Source organism: Aspergillus karnatakaensis, assembly GCF_047715665.1.
Source record: "Aspergillus karnatakaensis strain CBS 102800 unplaced genomic scaffold BJY04scaffold_30, whole genome shotgun sequence".
NCBI lineage: Eukaryota > Fungi > Ascomycota > Eurotiomycetes > Eurotiales > Aspergillaceae > Aspergillus > Aspergillus karnatakaensis.
In genome coordinates this window covers 360,642-380,588 of record NW_027395742.1, presented here as the reverse complement: position 1 = coordinate 380,588, position 19,947 = coordinate 360,642, and the positions used below count along the sequence as shown (strand labels likewise).

Below are 19,947 nucleotides of genomic sequence, written 5' to 3'. Positions count from 1 at the left end.
GATATATAAAAGATAGTAGATTAGGGCTTTACCTTAATGAAATATATAAGAATATATAATTAAGGTTTATTATATATTATATTTTTAGACAGGCATATTCTATACTATAAAATATAACTAATATTATAATATTACTTAATATTTATAAACTAATAGGCAGACTAAATAATCTATTATAATAATAAAAATTATAATTTAATATAATTATACCTAAGACTTATTATAGCTTTTATAATTATTAATTATTATTACTATGCCTAACTCTTTAAAAAGTAATATAATATAGTATATACCTCACTAGCTACTATTTAATTTAGATATTTATGTACTATAAAATATTTTATAAAAAATATATAAATAGGACTTCTTATTATACTTAAATATTAAAAAAGCTTATAAATATATTATTATATAAATAAAGTATATTTATAACTAAAACTATAAGCTAGTTAAATCTAATATAAGTAATTATATTTATTTTTATTTATATAAGTACTATACTTTACTAGTTCCTAAGAAAATATTAATAAAGTTTTATAAATAATATACTAGTTTATTTCTAGTTATTTAATAAATTAGTTATTTAATATATAAGTTAAGAAGCTTATTATAATAATAAAAAATATATCTAGTAATTTTAATAATATAGCTTAAACTAGTACTGAACCTTATTATTAATATTTATAATTATTCTTACCTAGAATTACTAGTTATAATTAATAAATAAAGTCTTTATAAAGTTAATTATATTTCTAATAAAGACTTTATTTATATTAGCTAAAATTAAAAAAGGATAATATAATACTTAATATAATAATTAGGCTATTTAGCTAATAATAATAAATAAATTTAGGAAGAGAATTTTATAAGAGTAGATAAAGTTATATAAAACTTTAAAAAAAGCAAATAAGGAGATTAATTAATTATTAATATTTTTAGAATAATATTTTTTTCCTATTTAGGTTATATTATATATACTTTTATATTATAATTAAAAAATATCTATTATTATTTACTACTATTTATTTTCCTTTATAATCTTATTTTTTTATTACTTATTAAGAATAACTAGTCTTATTAACTATCTTATTATTACTAATATAGCTATTTAGCTAGAAATTAGCTTATTACTAATTTTTAGTTATTCTATCCTATTTTATTACTTATTAGTCTTGTTACTTATTCTAAGAACTTCATAAATTCATTCATCTCACCATTAACCAAAGCAAGCTTTTTACATTCTTTATTTATTATATTTTTTCTTTTTTTTATTATTTATTATATTTTTTTTCTCTTTTTTTACTATTTTAGTAGCTTGTATAGCCTTTTATATTATTATAATATTTTAAGCTTACTATATTTTTCTAGAAAAATAAAAAATTATAAAGCTATTTTTTAGTATCTTAAGCTAGAATTTTAATAATTTATAATACTTATACTTTTTTTCTTATTTAAAAATACTTGCTTAAGGCCCTTATATTATAGCTTAAGTAATATATTTTTTATTATAAAATAATAAATAATCAAGCTTAATTACTTAGCTATCTAAATATAAGTTTTTATATTCTTTTCACTTACTATTTTTTAAGAGTTTTTTAATGTATTTCTAATTATTCACTTATAGTACTAAATAGCTTAATTCACCAAAGAATAGTTTTTTTTTATTTTTATAAGATATTTTAGAATAACTTTTAGATCCTGAGATATTATTCTAGTAGTTTTTTTATTAAAATTTCTTTTATTAATAGAGCCCTCTGCTAGCTTAATTAAAAAAAGTAAAAAAAATCTTTTTTTATAATAATATAAAATTATTAAAATTAGTATAAAAAGATCTTTAGTTTATTATTATATATTATAAAAAAGGTAAAAAAATCCTAATATATAGTAGTTATAAGGAATAAGTTAAATAAAAAAATAAGTTATTATAAAAACTTTATTAACTAGGTAGAAATTTATAAACTTTATAATAATATAAGATTTATAACTATTAAGAATAAAACTTTTTATTATTTTTTAAAATTTTCTTTTTAATTTTTTTATTAAATAAACCTTATACCTAGGCTAAATTAAGATTATTATTAATTTATTTAATTTATTTAAATTTTAAAAAGCACTATAAAAGCTATATTTTTTTAGGATTAAAATCTTGTAGCTAAGTATCTTATATTTTCTTAAATATTAATTAATAAATAAGCCCTAAAGGTAATAAGGTCTTATAGAAAAATAAATAATAATAATAATTTACTTATGATTTTTATTTTCAAAATATTTCTTAAGGCTATCCCTTTTAAACTTTTGATTAGATTGATTTTTTTAGCTTTACTTATTATTTTTATTAAAAAATCTTCCTTATTTATATTATATATATTTTCTAACTTAATTTTATATATTTTTATTTTCTAGGTAAGCAGCTTAACATATAAGTCATATAAAAAAGTAAAATTAGCTCTTTTTTATTAAGTATTAATTATAATTATATATTTATAAATAAATATATTTTTATATTTAGTAATAAAATACCTAATCTAATAAAACTTAGATTATTTCTTATAAATTTTAAAAATAAAGTTCTAGATTATTTTTAATAAGTAGTACAGGCCTTTCTTAAAAAGTATATTAATATACTTTATAAAAGTTTTAGCCTACTAGTTATTAAGTAATCTTAAATTATTATATTTTCTTAGTATCTTATATATCTTTATAGCGCCTTAATAGAGTTAACTAGTTAATATTATATTTTTAGAAAATAAATAAATAATTAAGCTATTTTTTAAGACCTAAACATTAATTTTATTTATTACTATTTAAAATTTAACTTATTTTAACTAAGATATAATAGTTTAAAGTCTATATATAAAAATTAGTAAGTACTAGTTTTCGGGTGCCAGGTAGGATCAGGCGGCAGGCAGTCAAGTACGGTATTATATTATTAAGCTAGCAACATAATAATCAAAAAGCCCCCCTTTCTGACATGGCTGCATCAAGGACATTATTTTACATGGGTGACACGTCCCTACAGCATAATATGCGCTCGCATGTGATGCCTTTATAAGATACTCGTGCTTCGAACACGGTACAAGCCCTATTATACTACTAGGTAATAATATTATCAACTTTGATCATTCAATAAGTATTTCACAGTACAGCTTACAAGAGGCAGACCTGCACAAGCTCCTGGTGCCTAAGAGCTCTGATAGCTCCGAGCTAGCGCAGGCCGTTAGAATAAGACCCAGCTAATACACCGCGCACTGAGATGACACGAAAGCCCAACTTTTCACGACAACAAAACATGTGGCTTTAACAGGATTGGCCTGACACCCATCCATTCTGGCTTCGATGCTTATTACTCCACGGACATACTCTGCCTCCCAAACTCCTGATCGGACAGTACAGCCCGCCGCTACACTGACGTTGCCACAACTTTGCTCACGCCCCCCCAGGCAGCGCGACCCAACAGATGCTAGTCACGACGCAGGAATGATTTTTATCAGACAAACCGGCAGCGTTCGTGTCGGCGAGGTCATCAGGTTGGTATTGTCTGTACATCGACCTGACTGAGCTGAGATGATTGATCCATGTCAATAGGTATACGCTGACCTACAAACCGCCGGATGATGGCATCTACCCCCCGCCGACCTCTTTGCACGTTAACGTTAAGAACACATCAGCTATTCCACTGCGAGCTGCGTATTTGCATGGCCCATACACATTGTATGCATCCTGCTATCCCTCTTCATTCGAACCCAACACTACCTGTGACGAACCGGATAGCGGCAATGTCCCTCAATTCGAACCGTATCTTAAAGCTGGCGGTTCTTGGAATGCTGTCATTCCAATTTTGAGATCTGATCGTACCCCGAACACGCCTTTAGCTCTGGCTTCAGACTGGCAAGGCACCACGTGGATTATTGAGATAGTATCTCAAGTCGTATTCTCAAGCAGTGCATCAGTCAATTTCGAGGTGCTAGTTGGCCAGAATGAAACGTCATCCATTTTTCCCCCCAACGGACCGGCTAAATTGCCCAAGGCAGCGGATTTGCGGGATCATTGGCCTTCAGGCTCGCAAGGAAAACAGCTGCTTGCTACCAAAGGCGTCTATTCAGACTCCATCACGTTGCGGATAGATGATACAGCCAGCCTCTGGAATAGCCCTCATTTTCCCAGCTTGAGCGACGATCAATCTGATGATAACAAGGACTTGGCGAATAGCGAACCGCCTTTACAGATTCCGGCCGCAGCGTCCCTTCGACAGCCATTAACAAACAAACCATGCCCTAAAGTGCGTCAAAAGGTCCATCTTGTGGTACTAACTCATGGATTACACAGTAATCTTGGCGCAGACATGCTTTATCTCAAAGAACGCATTGACGCAGCCTCTAAAAGAACGCGCCAATCTTCCTCGGGCCACACAATGCTGCAATCGGCGCTATCAAATACGTACGTACCACTATCCAAAGCCATGTTTTGTATCATAAAAGGGTTGCCTTGAGTCTGAAACCGTCCTGTTGCTGATAGCATTCTTTTGCCGAGCACTAGTATCCCCGGCATACCACAGAACTCAGATTGCCGAGAGGAGCAGGTCATTGTGAGAGGATTTCCTGGAAATGCAGCCCGAACCGAACGTGGAATCCAGTACCTGGGCAAGCGTCTCGCGAAATATGTGCTATTAATGACCTATCCCGACCAGCCTTATTTACCACCCAGGAAAACGAAAGCTAAGACCTTCTCCGGTCCCTTCTCCAATTGGAGAACACCGCACGGGAGCGACGTGGAAACAAAATCTTCCTCTCTGGATGCAGAGCTTCTGTCGGTTGATGAGCACCATGCATATCAGGTAACAAGTATCAGCTTCGTTGGCCATTCCTTGGGGGGCTTGGTGCAAACATATGCAATCGCGTACATTCAAAAACACTCTCCTGGGTTTTTCGACAATATTAGACCTATCAACTTCATCGCGCTAGCAACGCCGTTCTTGGGGTTGAGTAATGAAAACCCTATGTATGTCCGGTTTGCCTTGGATTTTGGTCTCGTAGGTCGTACCGGCCAAGATCTTGGTCTTGGTTGGACGGCCCCCAGGATAAGAACTGGCTGGGAAACGTTGATGGGCGGTGGGCTGGGAGAATCTTCCAAAAGCCAGAGTCATACAGACGCTTGTGCCAAACCGCTACTTAGAATTCTTCCCTCTGGCCCCGCCCACGAGGCCTTGACCAAATTCAGGCACCGCACGATATACTCTAACCTGGTCAATGATGGCATCGTACCCCTGCGGACATCATGTTTACTTTTTCTCGATTGGAAGGGGCTGGAACGCGTCGAAAAGGCGAGAAGAGAGAATGGGATCGTTGGAACCATGGCTGAATGGGGCTGGGCTGAATTGACTGGCGCGAACTCGAAATCACCCAAAGCCACCTGCCACATTAAGAACGAGATGCCGATGGCGGGTAGCACTAATCATATTACCCAAAGCTTTGAGCAGACTTCTCTTACTGTGTCCCCCAGAAGGGATACTACTATACAACTATCGTCTCCTTCCGCTTCTTCTTCATCATCGAGGAAACTGCCTGCCGTCGAAGCACAACCTGTGGCCAACTCCGGGGCCAATTCCATGGATGGATCTCTACAACAGTTGCCCTCCAGCCCCCTGGCCGGGCTTTTTTCGATCTTCAAGCCAAAGGAGCCAGTGAACAAACATGTGAAAATCCTCAAGCGCAGTCAAACACTCACTACGCCATTGGCGACGGATCTCAATCAACAGGATGGCCCATACAATGACCCTGCGTTTCGGAATAGTACGTTCAATGCACCACCCCAAACCACTGTATTTGAGTCAGCTGGCGACATACTCATGCCACCACTGCCGTCGATCGAGTATATTGTCAACCCTGCCTCTAGAGCACGCACCGTTCTGCATGATCGGATATACCACCCGGAGGATGTCCCCCGCACACCCATGAGCCAGGAAGTTTTAGCAACGACCTTTAACGATGATGAAATACCAGTAATGGACTCCAAACCCCAGCAAAATACGTCAGTCCGGACGGGGCTCAAAGTTGAGGAGAAAATTGCGCGAGCTTATCATCGTGGCCTTTCGTGGCGGAAGGTCCTTGTTCGCTTAGAGCCTGATGCACATAATAACATTATTGTTCGACGAATGTTTGCCAACGCCTACGGCTGGCCGGTCGTACAGCACCTTGTTGATACTCACTTTGGGCCCAGCTCTCTTGAAAATATGGATGATTACTATGAAGACCACGCTGAAAGTCCAATTTCAGCGGTTGGAGTTCCAGCTGTTGACAGCTTCGAACACACCGGACTGGACCGCGTCGTCCTGAATACTAGAACAGGCTGAGCACCTCCATACACCGGCATACAGAAGCCATTAAATATTGCTAGACACACCACCTTTTCTCAGCCTAAAAAACACTGACGGGGTTGAATATTTGCCGACACCGGCTTTCTACGGAAATCGAGGCTGTTGACGTATCGAGCTCCTAGCTTGTTCGCTGGAGGGTTGGTTTATGTGCCCGGCAGGAAAAGATCATCAACCACATTTGCTGTCAACGCGTACCTATATCCGTCAAGGCTTACCGCGCGCCTTCTATGAGCTGTCCAGCAACTGATTATCTGATGAACCCATGTGATCGTGGCCTAGTACTGTAGGCGTCCTTGAATAGCGCCCCAGAATTCTTCAACCAGGGTTCTCTGACTAACACCAGAAGGTGCCGCTCGGATAGCAAGATATTTTCTTCCATCAACTGTGGCCCTCCACTCTCCCGGATTGCCGCCAACGATGATACCACCAGCCTCCTCAAGGATAATCCACCCAGCGCAAACACCCCAAGCCCAACAGCCCCCTTCCCAATACAGGTCAAGTGTCCCGGCAGCAACGGCACAGAGATTTAAAGCTGCAGATCCTATGCTACGCATGAAACGGACCATTGCCCCGCCTTCCTCCCTTTTTTTTACCAAGCTTCTCAAACGTCCGTATCTTGGTTTCCCAGTTGTTCCCAGTTCTAGCAGAACCCCATTCAATACCAATGAGTGAATGTTCTAAACCACTCAGAGGTTCGGTTTCAGCGCCCCTGAGCGGAAGTGGGATGTCCCGCTTTATAAATGCCCCTTTGCCGCGAATCGCCGAATACAGTGTTTGCGTGAATGGGTTAAGAACAACCCCAACGGCCGGTATACGGCTGACTGCAAACCCTATTGAAACACAGGCATGAGGAAATCCGTGTATGAAATTTACCGTGCCATCGATAGGCTCAATAATGAATGTTGGCGCATCCGTTAAGGGGAAAAAAGATGGATCGCAGAATTCCTCCCCATGCAACCTAGACAGCAAGACAGGGCATTAGATATTGACTTCGGGTTGGGCACTTGGTTTGACAGTCTAGTTAACATATTGCCTAGCGAGTGCCATCGGGAGCGAATGTATCGTGCCATACTCAAAATCTGGGTATCTCTCTTTCAGAGACTGAAAGATCATATCTTCACAGCACGATCATAATCGGTTACGAGATCAGAACCTACAGTCTTCAATTAGCTTGCTTGCACTTATGGTCCACCATCACCACCACCAGCCCCAAGGCACCGCTCGGGCTGATGGGAACTGACCCGCCTCGTTCAAACCCATTTGATAGAAGTGGAGTGAACATACTATTCTTCTTTGCTCCAGTCGTGCCCGTATCTGGCAAAGCACCAGTTATTATTTTGCCAGCTTCGAAAGCTAGCTCAATCAAAGTATCGCAGATGGCTTTCAGGTCGGGCTGGCTACTAGTTATCTGCGCTTCCTCTAGGCCCATTGTGTTGCATAGATTTCCGGTGGATACTAGAGGGCTGTGCCACTTTGGTAGTCAGCGCGGGAATCCCGGGCAGCCATGTAGTTACTAGTATATGTACTTATGTAGTCGAGTCGCAGAGCGGGGTCTGACCCTTAGGTTAGGGATTTAGGCAACTTACTGGTAACTGAGGTACTAATTAGCTTAAATAAAGCAACTTCTTGGCCATGCCCCTGTCAGTTGATGCATGATTTAAGCCAACCTATTCAATACTATGAAATGAACAATTACCGGTGCCGAGCAACTGCCAGGCAAATTGATCTTAGTCTAACATGCGGCACTAAAGCTCTAAGCAAGATTTAAGTATTCACTGTATAGGTACGTAGTAGACGTAATAACGAATGCCAACGAGTTTGCCGTGATGCGATGGCCTCGGCCCCTGGCAGGTGGACTTATCTTATCGATAAGCTAGCGCCGCAGCGAGGACCTCACTTGTGACACTTCAAAGTTCAAGTCGAAAAGGTTGACTGGAGCCCCACCCGACCGGCGTTGCCACTTTTTCGAGATGCAGATTTTCTGCTCGTCAGGTTACCCCGCCATCACCATTAACTCATCAAGATATTGAAGGAAGCGCACAATGAAAACGGAGTTAGATGAGGTATGTTCTACGGCACGATTCCCTACAATTACTGGTTATTGGGCCTGTTTTCTTAACGTGTTTTGCAACATCAGCTGGTTGAATTCCTTCACCATGGGAATACCCAGATCAGACAAATCGGTAATTTGAATCTATGATTTGTGTCGAACCGTGGCTAATGGCTTTTATATCTAGCATGTGAAACTCTGGTGGGATACTCGGCGTCGAAGCCAGAAATCTTCAAGCGTCATCAGCTATTACCTATACAAGATTTGAAACTTCTCGTTCGAGACTACACAGTCAGTGAGCACGCCTCGTTAATCTTGGAAATATATTTGGTCGTTGTAATTAGGCGCGATAATACTAACACCACGATAGCCGATCGCGAGTAACGCCTTAACGATTCTCGTCAATCTCTCAGGTGACCAAGAGGTGTTGGATAACCTTGCTACTGACGATGCTTTCCTGGAGACCCTTCTTTTGAAGGTGACTGTGAGTTGATGCTTTGCAGATATGTCTTGATCTATCTCTGTGTTTCATGAGCTTACACACTTTGCTTTCATAGAACAATAAGGAGCGAAATGCGAACGGTATAGCAATGCTTTTCGCCAATCTTGCCAAATCAGACAAAATCAAACGCATATTTACCCTTCAACGCCGATCTGCTCAACCTGTGTCTAGCTCCCTCTTTGCTGTTGACCAGCTAATGGACTGTTTCGTTAAAGGCGCCGAGGGAGCACTCAATCAACATGCAAACTACGACTATCTATCGTACCTTTTTGCCGATCTGTCGAAACTAGAAGAAGGACGCACCTACTTTACTTCAAGACAGGAATATGACGGAGTTGTGCCTGTAACGAAACTGACAGTCTTCACGGAGCATACAAGCACTGTACGAAGAAGAGGCGTCGCATCTACTATAAAGAATGTCGCGTTCGATATCCCTTTCCATCCGACACTCCTCTCCGAAACCGAAGCGAATCTCCTCCCTTACATTCTTTTGCCGATCATGGGGCCAGAAGAATATTCAGATGAGGATACTACAAACATGCTTCCGGATCTCCAGCTGTTGCCGCCTGATAAACAAAGGGACACCGACAATGGCATCATTGTCACGCATCTCGAAACACTCCTTCTATTGACCACCACTAGACAAGGGAGAGACAGATTGAGGGAAATAAATGTTTATGCGGTAGTCCGGGAGTGCCACCTTCATTCCACTGACGATGATGTTCAAGAGGCTTGTGATAGATTAGTCCAAGTTCTTATGCGAGATGAAGAGGACGAGGGGAAACCAGCTCTGTCTCAAGGCCAAGATGATGACCAAAAAGTTGTGGAGTTGTTTTGAAGCCCGTCCAAAAAAATCACCCTTGTGTTGAATCCGGGCGAAGCATTTATCATGGTCCTTTTGCTTAGAGATTCCGAGCCGACTCACTGCAATGATCAAGAATACTGGCAACAGTCTGATTTCCAAACCTTTGGTCTGTGATTATGGCTCCTAGTATTTAATATATATCTAGTCAGATAAGAAGGATATTAATGCTATCTAACGGGAAAGCATTCGTTATATCGTTGAGGAACCAGTATCTAGTCAAGCCAAGAAAGTATCAACAATGAGAACAATGAACGGTGTGGGTCTTGAAAGAGTTTACATAAGCATTACAGTCACGCTCCACCTTGATTTGAGCTAACCTTTATTTCCCTGAAGTGACTACATGTCACTTGCTGTTGTTTCTCTCTACTCGTACGCAGTATCCAAGCCTTACTGAGTTTATTTCAAGGCTTATACATGCTTGCTAGTAGGCATACTAGCCGAAACGAGCCCATCATGACAACAACCACGCCCACGAATGATCCAACCTCGCGAACTCCGACGGGAGCATCTGGTGCACCACCCATGCGGATTCGGCGGCCTCGAGCAGCCGATCCGCTTGTACGCCCGAAACGAAAGCCCGCACCGAAAAGCTCTTCGGGAAGTGGACAAGCACCGAGATCGTTTCCTACTCGGCCAGTGTCGACAAACACAATGACCGGGGGAGCAAACATACCTAAGGCTAAAAGTGACTTTGCAGCGAATGGTTTCAGTGGTCCTCTGTTATCCGAGACGTACGTGGATTATCCACTCGTGATTTCGAAACGGGCCATCAAGGAGGGCTTGAAGCATCATATTGCGCGATTCGCATCAAAGAAGGCAGTGGACCCTCGTGATGAATCGCAATTTACCCGGCCAGTCAGACTACAGCGGAGGGATCCGCGTACACGCCTGCACGACCCGAACACGGACAAAGGCCAGCTGGGGCAACGACTATCGTCCGAGACTAGTAATCAAATCGATGACATTGAGCGGGAAGAGATGGAAGCGAGGAAAGTCGCAAGAGAAAAAGAGCGAGCGGACAATCTTGCCCAGATTGCACCGTCTATGGGATCTGCGCCGAAGCGAACAAACGTCCCGAAACAGAAAACCCAGCAAGTGAATAAAACAGACATGACCCCGGAGGAAATTGCCAGAACTCGAATCAAATACGAAGAAGCTCTTCCATGGCATATGGAGGACTTTGATAACAAGAACATCTGGGTCGGAAACTATGAAGCCGCTCTGTCGGAAACTCACGCAGTATTTATACTGGAGAGTACGGGCAAGATGACGATGGTACCCGTGGAGAAGTGGTACAGATTCAGTGCTAAAAATCAGTTCAAGGCCTTGACTATCGAAGAGGCCGAAAAATTTATGGCCAAGAAGATCAAAGATCCTAGATGGTTCATGGAAAAGCAACAGGAGCAGGCCCAGCGAAAGGAGCTAGAACAATTTGCCAAGCAGAGGAAGGTTTATGCTGGGAAGCAGGGTACTCCAGCTGCGGACGGGTTAGAGGCCGATGAGATGGACTTTGAAGAAGACCGATTCGCTGATGACGAAGAGCACGACGATTTGTTCAATGAGGACGAGGACGCAAAAGCGGCGGAAAAACGAATCAAGCAGGACCAACTGAAGGCAAATGTTTTCGATTTAAAAGATGAGAAGGAGTACGAACAAGAGGAACTTAGAGAAAAGAAGGAAAAGGAGGCTCGGCGGGTTCTTGGAAAGAAAGTCAGGAAGGCCCTCCAGAAACGGGAGAAGAATTATGATTACAGCAGTGGATCCGATGCGAATCCGTACACTGATGAGGAGGTACGTTGGACTCGCGCTGTGCAACCAGTACTTAGTAATCTAACATTATATTGCAGAGCTCGGATGAAACGGATACCGAAAAATCCAAGGAAGAGGAGCAACGGAAGGCCGAAGAAGAGAAAAACAAGAAGGACTCTTCGACTTCCACCAAGGGCAATACCACTCCTTCAGGGCGTCCCAAGCACACTGACCCGTCCAAGAAAGTAACACTTGCTCCATCAAGGAAGCGCCTTGGATCCCCGAACATGTCCGATGCAAGTGGAACGGACTCGTCTCGCAGGAAGGGCAAGAATAAGAACCCCTCTTCTCAGGCTTCAAACCAACCTGCATCTCGACCTATGTCCCCCGTTGCGATGTCTATACAGGTGCGTTGTCTTTCGTTCCCGAAAATGGCTCGAAGGTTAACCTCAAGTAGACGAGCAAGAAGCGCGTGCGGAACACTTTACCTGGCGCAGGATCCGCGAGTGATGTTGATGGCGCTGCGGGATCCGGCGGTGAGATGAGCGAAACAGGGAAGTCTAAGAAACTGAAACTCAACCCCCCATCAATGATATCGCAAGGAGACACACCACAGAGCTCTAGAGCTGGCAGCCCAGCCTCCGCTGCTGGGAAGACTTTCACGGGAAGTCGCGCGAGCAGCCCGGAGTCTTTGAGAGGTATGTCTTCTTGAGCCATCCTTCAACTGGCTCCCTATATGTGCGGAGAACTTGACATTAACCAGGTCTACTGTTTAGGTCAAAATCGTATATCGACTCCCGGCTCATCTAGTTCGCAGGACTTTCCTACCCCTGCTGAAATCCATGCTGCTATTCCTGCGACTGGTATCGGGAGTTCTGATCTTCTCAGAATCTTCCGGCCTCGCATTGGCGAATCCCGAGAAAACCACAGGAAATTCATCGCAATTGTCAAGGACGTTGGAGTTTATTGGAAGGAAGATAAACTCCTGCGTCCAGGACCATGGAGGGAAGCATAGTTGAGCAACGAGCCTGCCTTTTTGTGCCTGCACATTTCAGGGCAATTACACGTAAACTACTTTTGCCCTTTCCAGCTCAAATATTCGTATCTTTTAGAGGTAGCGTAGCTTGCAGAGCTCGTAGTTCGGACCTCACCTTCAAAAGCCCGTTACTTGCAGCCATAGAACAACGTTCAGGAGGACTTGATAATGTAGTTCTGACTCTAGTGTTACACTCTTTATTGATAATCTTAAAAAAGCGTTGTATATTCTTGGATTTTGCTGGACTTGTGACGGGGATTGTGAGGTTGTGTAACTACATGTTAATATTTTTACATTAAATTGGAAATGGCACAAGTCATTCCTCTATGAACATGATTTCGATCATAGATCCTAAACGAGACGGCAGTACAGAAGAAAAAAACAATTGCAATCAAATAAACCTCAGCGCTAAGAGGAAATCATAACACAAAAAGCTGGTCACTAGGCAAGTTTATATCTCACGCCATGGCACCGCCAGATCGCGGGGCGTTTTCAGCTCCTTCCTCGTACTTGTCCCAGTTCGCCAGGATATGGGCGATTCTAGGCGAGTTAGTGAGCCGATACACGTCTTCAAAATACTCCTTAGTGATTTCAAATGGCCGGGCCGTGACGTTGGGGATGTATTTTCCGATTAGTTTGCTGGGATCAATGGTGGTCTTATTGATCTTCTTAAGCAGGAATGACCGGAATGGCTTGACACCAGAGCGAAGGAAAGTGCTGTGGAAAGGCACGTCGATCCCCTTTAGGGGGATTGTAGCAAATCCACGCTCGAGATTGATCGGCTTGGGCTTGGACTCGGTCTGTTTCACGCATTCATGAATGATGTTGACAAGATGGGTCTTGACATCCTCCAAAGACATGCTTTGCATAAGAGCCGGAATATCAATGTTCTGCGCTTTGAGGTAATTGAGCAGGTTGGTGAGGCAATCGAGTGCCCGAAGCTAATATAAAGTTAGTAATCGAACTAGTCATGGTTTTTCGAACATGAGGACAACTTACATCACCAGCCGCAACGTATTGCATGTTTGCGACATTGTAATTAACAATTTCCAGAAGCCAGCCAGTTTGCTCGGAGATATTTTCAACAACGTACTGTAGAGCCTGTTCGTTGAAGGTCTTTGAAATGCGGCTAGGGTTGACAGCGCACATAGAGTAGTTCGAACGACCTTGCTCGTCCCGCTCTACAGCAACCTGCATGGTCAAGCCGCGGTAAAAGACGACAGAGACCAAACTTTCAATGGGCATAACATCAGCCAGGGCAGCAAGGGCTGAATACTCGCCTAAAGAATGTCCAGCAAAGCTGCTATCTCTTTGAACAAGGCCCTTTGAGCGCATGTCCTCGAAGCTTGCCTTCTCCATCAAGGTCAGAGCTGGCTGAGTGAACTGTGTGGCAGAAAGAAGCCCCGTAGGCGAGCGGTATGTGTAAGAGGCCGTGTTCTCATCAATCTCCTTGAAAATCTTCTCAGATTTGATGGTTCCATCGGCATTGACCGTCTCAAAGGTCATGGACATGTAGTTTTGACGGATCGCTTTGCCACGAGGACCGCCAAAGTATACCGTAAGTTCCTTCGGATTGTTCTTGACGATATCGATAATCGACAGGCCGTAGTTCTCGATGAAATGACGATCTGCACGATCCCAAACCTCCTTGGCGACTGGGCTGGTGGCATAGAGCTCCATCCCCATTCCTTGCTCTTGAGACCCTTGGCCAGTGAAGACATATGCGGTAACCGGTTGCTCGACTTCTGCCTCGCCCAAAAGGACCTTGTCCTCGGTTTCCTTATTGCTGGCCTCGACCTTGATGATCTTACGACCTGCAATCATGCCGACATGCTGTAACCTGACAGTTATTAGGTCGTTAGGCAGAACCATGTCGACGAGAGAAACATGGAAGCCTCGAACTCGGCCAATGTTGTTTTCGGCAGCCCATGTTTCGACTAGGCTACGGACTGCAGCGCTCGAGTACATTCCGTGGGTGATGGTGCCAGGCAAGTTCGCATAGCTAGAAAAGACTCTCGACACGTGGATTGGGTTGTAGTCCCCAGACACCCTGGCGTAGGTTTCATTCGATGCAGGAGCACGAAGTACAAGTGGCGTCTTGCCACTAAGAGGAATAGGGTTCTCGAAGTACACAGGCTGTTCGATAGACGTTCCGTTCCGCTGGAGATAATCAATGACAGGATTACCGTGGGACGTGCCAGCTTCATAGTCAACGGAGGCGACTTGGATGACTTCTTTGGTAGGGAGTTCAACGAGAACCTGCCCCATTGTCTGAACCTGGCTGAAAACAGCCTTGTTCTTGAAACGGATCAAGCTTTGAAGACGGAAGGTCAAAGTTTGGCCTAACAATTCGACATCTTCCATGTCGAGGCGAAACCATTCCTTGGATCGGAGGATGGCTACATCTCGGCTGGACGCAAGGTGAACCTGCATCGGGACTTCATCCTTGCGTTGGAAAGTATTCTCAAAGTCCGTGTACGCTCCCCGATACAGAAACTGGCTGGTGACATGCATGATCGGCTCGCCATCTCTCTTGATGGTGCCACAAACTTCAACAACCTTGCCAGAATCTTCGTTGATGATGGAATTGATCTGGGCTGTGGTATCTAGAACGTCACCAACCTTCAGCGGCTGAGCCCCAGGGACCATCTTGAAACCGTTCGACAAGTGCACTAATTTCAACAGGTCTCCATCAATAGTGCGAGGGAAGATTGGTTTGGTGATCGCTTTCCATCCCGCGACGATCGCGAAATCCATGGGAGCAAAAACTTCTTTTCCGGGACGCTCAACGAATGCTTCACCAGTGTTACCAACAGCGTGAACGAAGTCAGCGACGGACTGCGAGGTGATTGTCTCGCGACCTCCATTGAAAGTTGCAGTTGTCGGGGTGTCGAATGGAACGTCCTTGTTTCCAAACCAGATGCGGTAGTAAAACTCTTTGATTCGATCGTTCCGGCTGTCCATAACCTCTCTGATGGGCGCATATCCAGCTTCGGGGTGATAAGTGAACAAGAAAGTCAACGGAACAACGCCGTTCTCAGCAGTTCTTCCCTCATAAAGAGTCAAACTTATCTGGTTCTTATCGTTCATCTTGATATCGACAGTCTTGACAAGTTTGCCGGATTGGTATGGCTCCCGCACACTGACGACAGTCCTTTGGGGGTCTTCAGGGTTCGCGATCTCAACGTACATACCCGGAGTTGGAGCAATCACCCGCTTCAAGGGGTTTGTCTGGAAGCGATGACCCTGAACGAAAACATCTGCCAGGAACAGAGCGTGTCTCCATGAATACGAACGACCTGCAAGAAGGCGAGACCAGCGGTTGTGGTCAGGTAGGTCAGCTGCAGAAGAAGATAACCGGTAGCTGATCTTATTCTCATCTTCAGAAATAGTGAGACCGTCCATTTCTGGCTCCTCCTGTACCTCGCTCAATCGTCCTCCAAAGTACTCGGTGGAGGGAATTGTAGCTTCATCACTGTTGTACACATCTCTGATCAGACTATCAATGTGCCCTTGATGAACAGAGTTTAGAATTTCTCCAACAGGTTCGTCGATAACGGTGGAAAATTTGGCTGCCATTGGGCCGTGCAAGATACAGGTCCTTTCGACGTCTTGACCGACGACTGCCTCCAAATCTTCGCTTTGCCACAAAGAATCCTTCTTGAACCAATACTCGAAATTTTCATCCAATGAAGGGACAAACGGTACAGGTTTCTGCCCCCGACGTTGGCAAAGAAGAAGGAAGTGCTGAACATCCTGCGCATTGATGAGTTGGGAGGCGGCTTCGGGATAGGCCGCAAGAATATTGTCGACGGCAGGATAAGGTGTGTTGAGCTCGGAATAGTTTTGGAGAAGCGACGCGCGGCCTTCAGTTGTAGTGAACCGTTCCTCAACCCGACGGATGAAATCACCAGTGAGCTTTTTTAGAGACTCATCAATCCACCGGCCTTCATGCTTCACATACATGAGGTCGACCATGCGGTGAACAACCTCTGAGTATGTCATGTCCTCAAGATCAGCCGTATCACCAGCGGAGTTGCGGCCGAACCAGACCTTCTGGAAATCATCGTTGAGCTTCTTGATAATATAGTTCCGCTGCTTCTTGAGCTCAGGCACACGTTTTGCCTTGTCGAGTTTGAAGATCTTTTGATCCATTTCGTGCCAGAACAAGACACCTCGGGTGGCTAATTTGTGGATTGGCTCTCCCATTTCCGAAAGAACAGTGACCACACCACCAGCAGCGCCTTTGTAGGTCTTCTCCCAATCCTGGTCATCAAGGCCCGGGGCATCCGCGATCGCCTGTTTAGCATTCTTTGAAGTGTGGGCTTCTTTGGCTGTCATTAGGCGGCTACCGAACAAGCACCCATCGAAAGGCATTGGGGGGTAACCAAATCGAGATGACCAATTGCCAGCCAAATAGGGGTATGTGTCTTCAGAACCACCGAAGCCACTACCGGCGACCAGCACAATGTTCTCGCACCGCCTGATACGGCTGTACATCTGCAATATAGGCTGGTGGAAATCCTCGAAAGAATGATGCCCACCACCACGGCCACCGGTCCATTGCAGAATGACGGGGAACTTCGGGTTTGCCTTGGCAATATTGATGACCTGTTGGATAGCGTCGACTGAGCCAGGCTTGAAGGCAATGTGCTTGATTCCGAGCGTTTCAATGTACTCGTTCGCAACCTCGATGGAAGGAACTCCGGCGCCAATGGTGAGACCTTCAATAGGAACGCCATCTGCCCTGAGCTTACCAATAAGAGGGATTTGCCAGCCCATAGCACGTGGATTGACGTAGATGAGATTAATAGTGATACCTCGTCCTGGAGGAATGGCCTTTTCAATCTTAGTGATTGCTTCTGTCATCGTTCTGGCGTTATAGTAACCACCACCAGCCAATTCGATGTGATATCCCGCATTCATTGTCGCAGCGACGAAGTCCCAGGGAACAGTGGTTGGGGTCATTCCAGCCACCATAATGGGCGGAATACCTAATAGTCGACTCATTTTCGTGTCAACGAAGGTCTGGCCGGTTGCGTTCTTCGTCAGTCGTGGTCCATATTCCTTGACCCAATCAATAGCATATTTGACAGAGTGTTCATCACGGTCGAAGAGCTCTGGCTTGTAGCCAACCTCAGCATTGGTTCCATCCATAGCTCCCGCAAGGATCACACGAACACCGGTGCCATCTTTGTTGCGGTTGGTGAGTACACCGAGGCCGGAGATACCCCCAGGACCAAAGTCGAGAATGTGTGTAGCACCAGGAAAGACGGTGGTTTGTTCCCAATTCACAGGATCATGCGTGATCATCCGAACCAGCGCTGGCACAACGTTGGCATCAGCAATCTCTCGCAGGTCTTCTCCGGTCTTGGTTCCATAAACCGGAATATTGAGAGACTTCGGCGAAATCTCCACCTCTTCTAGGTCTTCAATGATACGGTCGAATGCGGAGTATAGATATTGACTGTGGAAAGGAGCTGTGATTGGAAGGAATCGATTGACGAAGCGAACTTTACGCTGCGTGAATGGAACACGATTTTGATCCAAGCCAGTTGGGGCCTTGACTTTGCGTAGACGAAGGTTGAGACCATACAGAGAAAGCGGGGGTCCGGTTACGACGAAGTTACGGGCGCTGTTGACTAAGGATATCGAAATGTGACGATCCTCCGGAAGATGCTGGTTGGTCATGTCAATGTGCTCCTGCACAGCGCTTCTCGGAAGGTCACGAATGGACAACATAGGCGTCGGTGTGCCTTCGCCATTTTCAATAGAGTCCTGGAGGACAGATGGAGCAAGGGAGGTTCGAGGATACGCTTGTTGGCTCCGAAGACCAATCCAGAAAAGCATTGTCAATGCATTCGCGGCGGCCTTTTCGAAGCTTTCCCAAGTTGTGGCTGAAGCAATTGCTGCGGCGGTGACGATGCCCTGGGAATGGCCGGTAGTTCCACTGAAACGCTCAAGAATATCCCGGGGCTCCTTTCCTAGTACCTTGCAGGTAACCGCGAAGTGTGCCAATTGGACCAACCCAATTAACGGCAAGCTCACAGGAGCGGACACGAGATAGTCGATGTCGGGCTGAGTGTCAGGCTCCTGGAGCCATTGCATGACGTTCAGACCTTTCGGATAAAGCTTGCTGGCGTCCGGCTCACGGGACAGAGACTGCAACAGTTCGGCCGACGAGGAGATGAGGCCGTCCACAAAAGGTGTGTAAGTATTGTAGACTTCTCTCAGCTCATCGAAGTACTCTTCAATGTTTCCTTGCCCACCGAAGACGGAGTAGATGCTTGCTTTCTCGTCCGAGGCGGCTCTAAAAAGGGCCGAATCATAGGGCTTGGTTGGCCTACCGGCGGCTGCCCGCCCAGCATAATATGCTTCCACGACTAGAACCTTCTTCGCTGTGATACCAGGAAGAATGGCTGCAACAGCGTGGACATCATTACCGCGCATGAAAGCACGCTCGAATTCGTTTAGAGCGAGTTTGAGCACATCCTGATTGGTCCCGTGTGCGTCGTCCTCGCCCTCTTCGACTTCGCGAGCAACATGGCCAATGTACCGAGCCACAAGCTCGGCTACCGAGGAAGGCTCGTCATCTTGAGCAAGCTCGTCCGTTGGCTCCGGTAGAGAGGCTGTGAAGGTATCTTTCAACTGCGAGGCGTGGAAGTGGAGAGATGTTGGCACAAGGAATGAAAACTCCAGCGATCCGTGAGACAGGATGAGGGGTCTCAATGACTGGGATGAGCGAGGGGTATTAATGCCGGTTTGCGGGCCTGTTGAGGTTCCGTACATCTTCTCGTAGTCTCGTGTCTAGGTTTTCGTTGCTGGAATCCAAAAGAAAAAAAAGTTCGCGGAAGCGGAGGCAGAGGGTAGAGAAATCTGCAGGCAACAAGTGAGCGAGAAAGCCATCAAAACCAACCAATTGAAGCATCAAGGAAATTGGAGGATCTCTCTCGTAAATCAGAAGCATACCTATTATTAGAATTATTTATTCTGGCAGAGATGTTTAGGCAAACAACTCTAGATTATGCCAGATTCCAGAAGTGATGAAAAAAAGGTGGAGAGAGAATTGAATGCAAATACAGTCAAAAAGAAAAAGGGTCTATAAAGAAGAGGAAACGAGCACGAGAAGGTGATGAAGGTGCAGGGACGGGACTGTATAGGAAACACCCAGCAGAAACCTTGAGGAAGAAAAATCGGTCGACCTTACAAGATATGCCGAGCAGCAGCTGCAAGTGCCTGACCGTCCATATAAAGTTTTGTATTGTTGAACCAGTCAGACAGAGGAGAAATTCGATGGGCGTGCTCTGGTTGAACAAGAAATTTCTTAATTGGGTATGGTGGATCGAGGATCTGCCCCAAAAGTCAAAAACGG

At 44.2% G+C, this 19,947-nt stretch overlaps 5 protein-coding genes across 5 annotated transcripts; 3 read left to right on the top strand and 2 right to left on the bottom strand.

Moving 5' to 3' along the window:
• Positions 1-3,336: 3,336 nt before the first annotated feature.
• On the top strand, positions 3,337-6,349 carry BJY04DRAFT_219254 (lipase ROG1 family protein; the record flags this gene model as incomplete). The annotated part of the gene is made up of 3 exons (XM_073716523.1): positions 3,337-3,527; positions 3,586-4,437; positions 4,537-6,349. 3 exons carry the CDS (start codon positions 3,337-3,339, stop codon positions 6,347-6,349), a joined length of 2,856 nt encoding a protein of 951 aa, XP_073570330.1.
• Positions 6,350-6,648: 299 nt separating this feature from the next.
• Positions 6,649-7,802, bottom strand: BJY04DRAFT_208120 (inositol monophosphatase family protein; the record flags this gene model as incomplete). The annotated part of the gene is made up of 5 exons (XM_073713948.1): positions 6,649-6,914; positions 6,967-7,331; positions 7,446-7,462; positions 7,495-7,526; positions 7,658-7,802. 5 exons carry the CDS (start codon positions 7,800-7,802, stop codon positions 6,649-6,651), a joined length of 825 nt encoding a protein of 274 aa, XP_073570329.1.
• Positions 7,803-8,315: 513 nt separating this feature from the next.
• BJY04DRAFT_79527 (protein HGH1) lies at positions 8,316-10,047 on the top strand. Its single transcript, XM_073721091.1, has 5 exons — positions 8,316-8,436; positions 8,511-8,556; positions 8,611-8,714; positions 8,794-8,907; positions 8,981-10,047. Exons 1-5 carry the CDS (start codon positions 8,416-8,418, stop codon positions 9,761-9,763), a joined length of 1,068 nt encoding a protein of 355 aa, XP_073570328.1. The 5' UTR covers positions 8,316-8,415; the 3' UTR covers positions 9,764-10,047.
• Positions 10,048-10,126: 79 nt separating this feature from the next.
• Positions 10,127-12,769, top strand: BJY04DRAFT_191482 (transcription factor IIF subunit TFG1). Its single transcript, XM_073711648.1, has 4 exons — positions 10,127-11,581; positions 11,638-11,946; positions 11,997-12,237; positions 12,316-12,769. Exons 1-4 carry the CDS (start codon positions 10,205-10,207, stop codon positions 12,552-12,554), a joined length of 2,166 nt encoding a protein of 721 aa, XP_073570327.1. The 5' UTR covers positions 10,127-10,204; the 3' UTR covers positions 12,555-12,769.
• A 24-nt stretch (positions 12,770-12,793) lies between these two features.
• Positions 12,794-19,897, bottom strand: BJY04DRAFT_191479 (tetrafunctional fatty acid synthase subunit FAS1). Its single transcript, XM_073711647.1, has 3 exons — positions 19,545-19,897; positions 13,575-19,451; positions 12,794-13,516 (listed from the first exon to the last, which is right to left on the bottom strand). The coding sequence occupies exons 2-3, from the start codon at positions 19,362-19,364 to the stop codon at positions 13,034-13,036; spliced, it is 6,273 nt and encodes a 2,090-aa protein (XP_073570326.1). The 5' UTR covers positions 19,365-19,451; positions 19,545-19,897; the 3' UTR covers positions 12,794-13,033.
• Between the last annotated feature and the right edge of the window lie 50 nt (positions 19,898-19,947).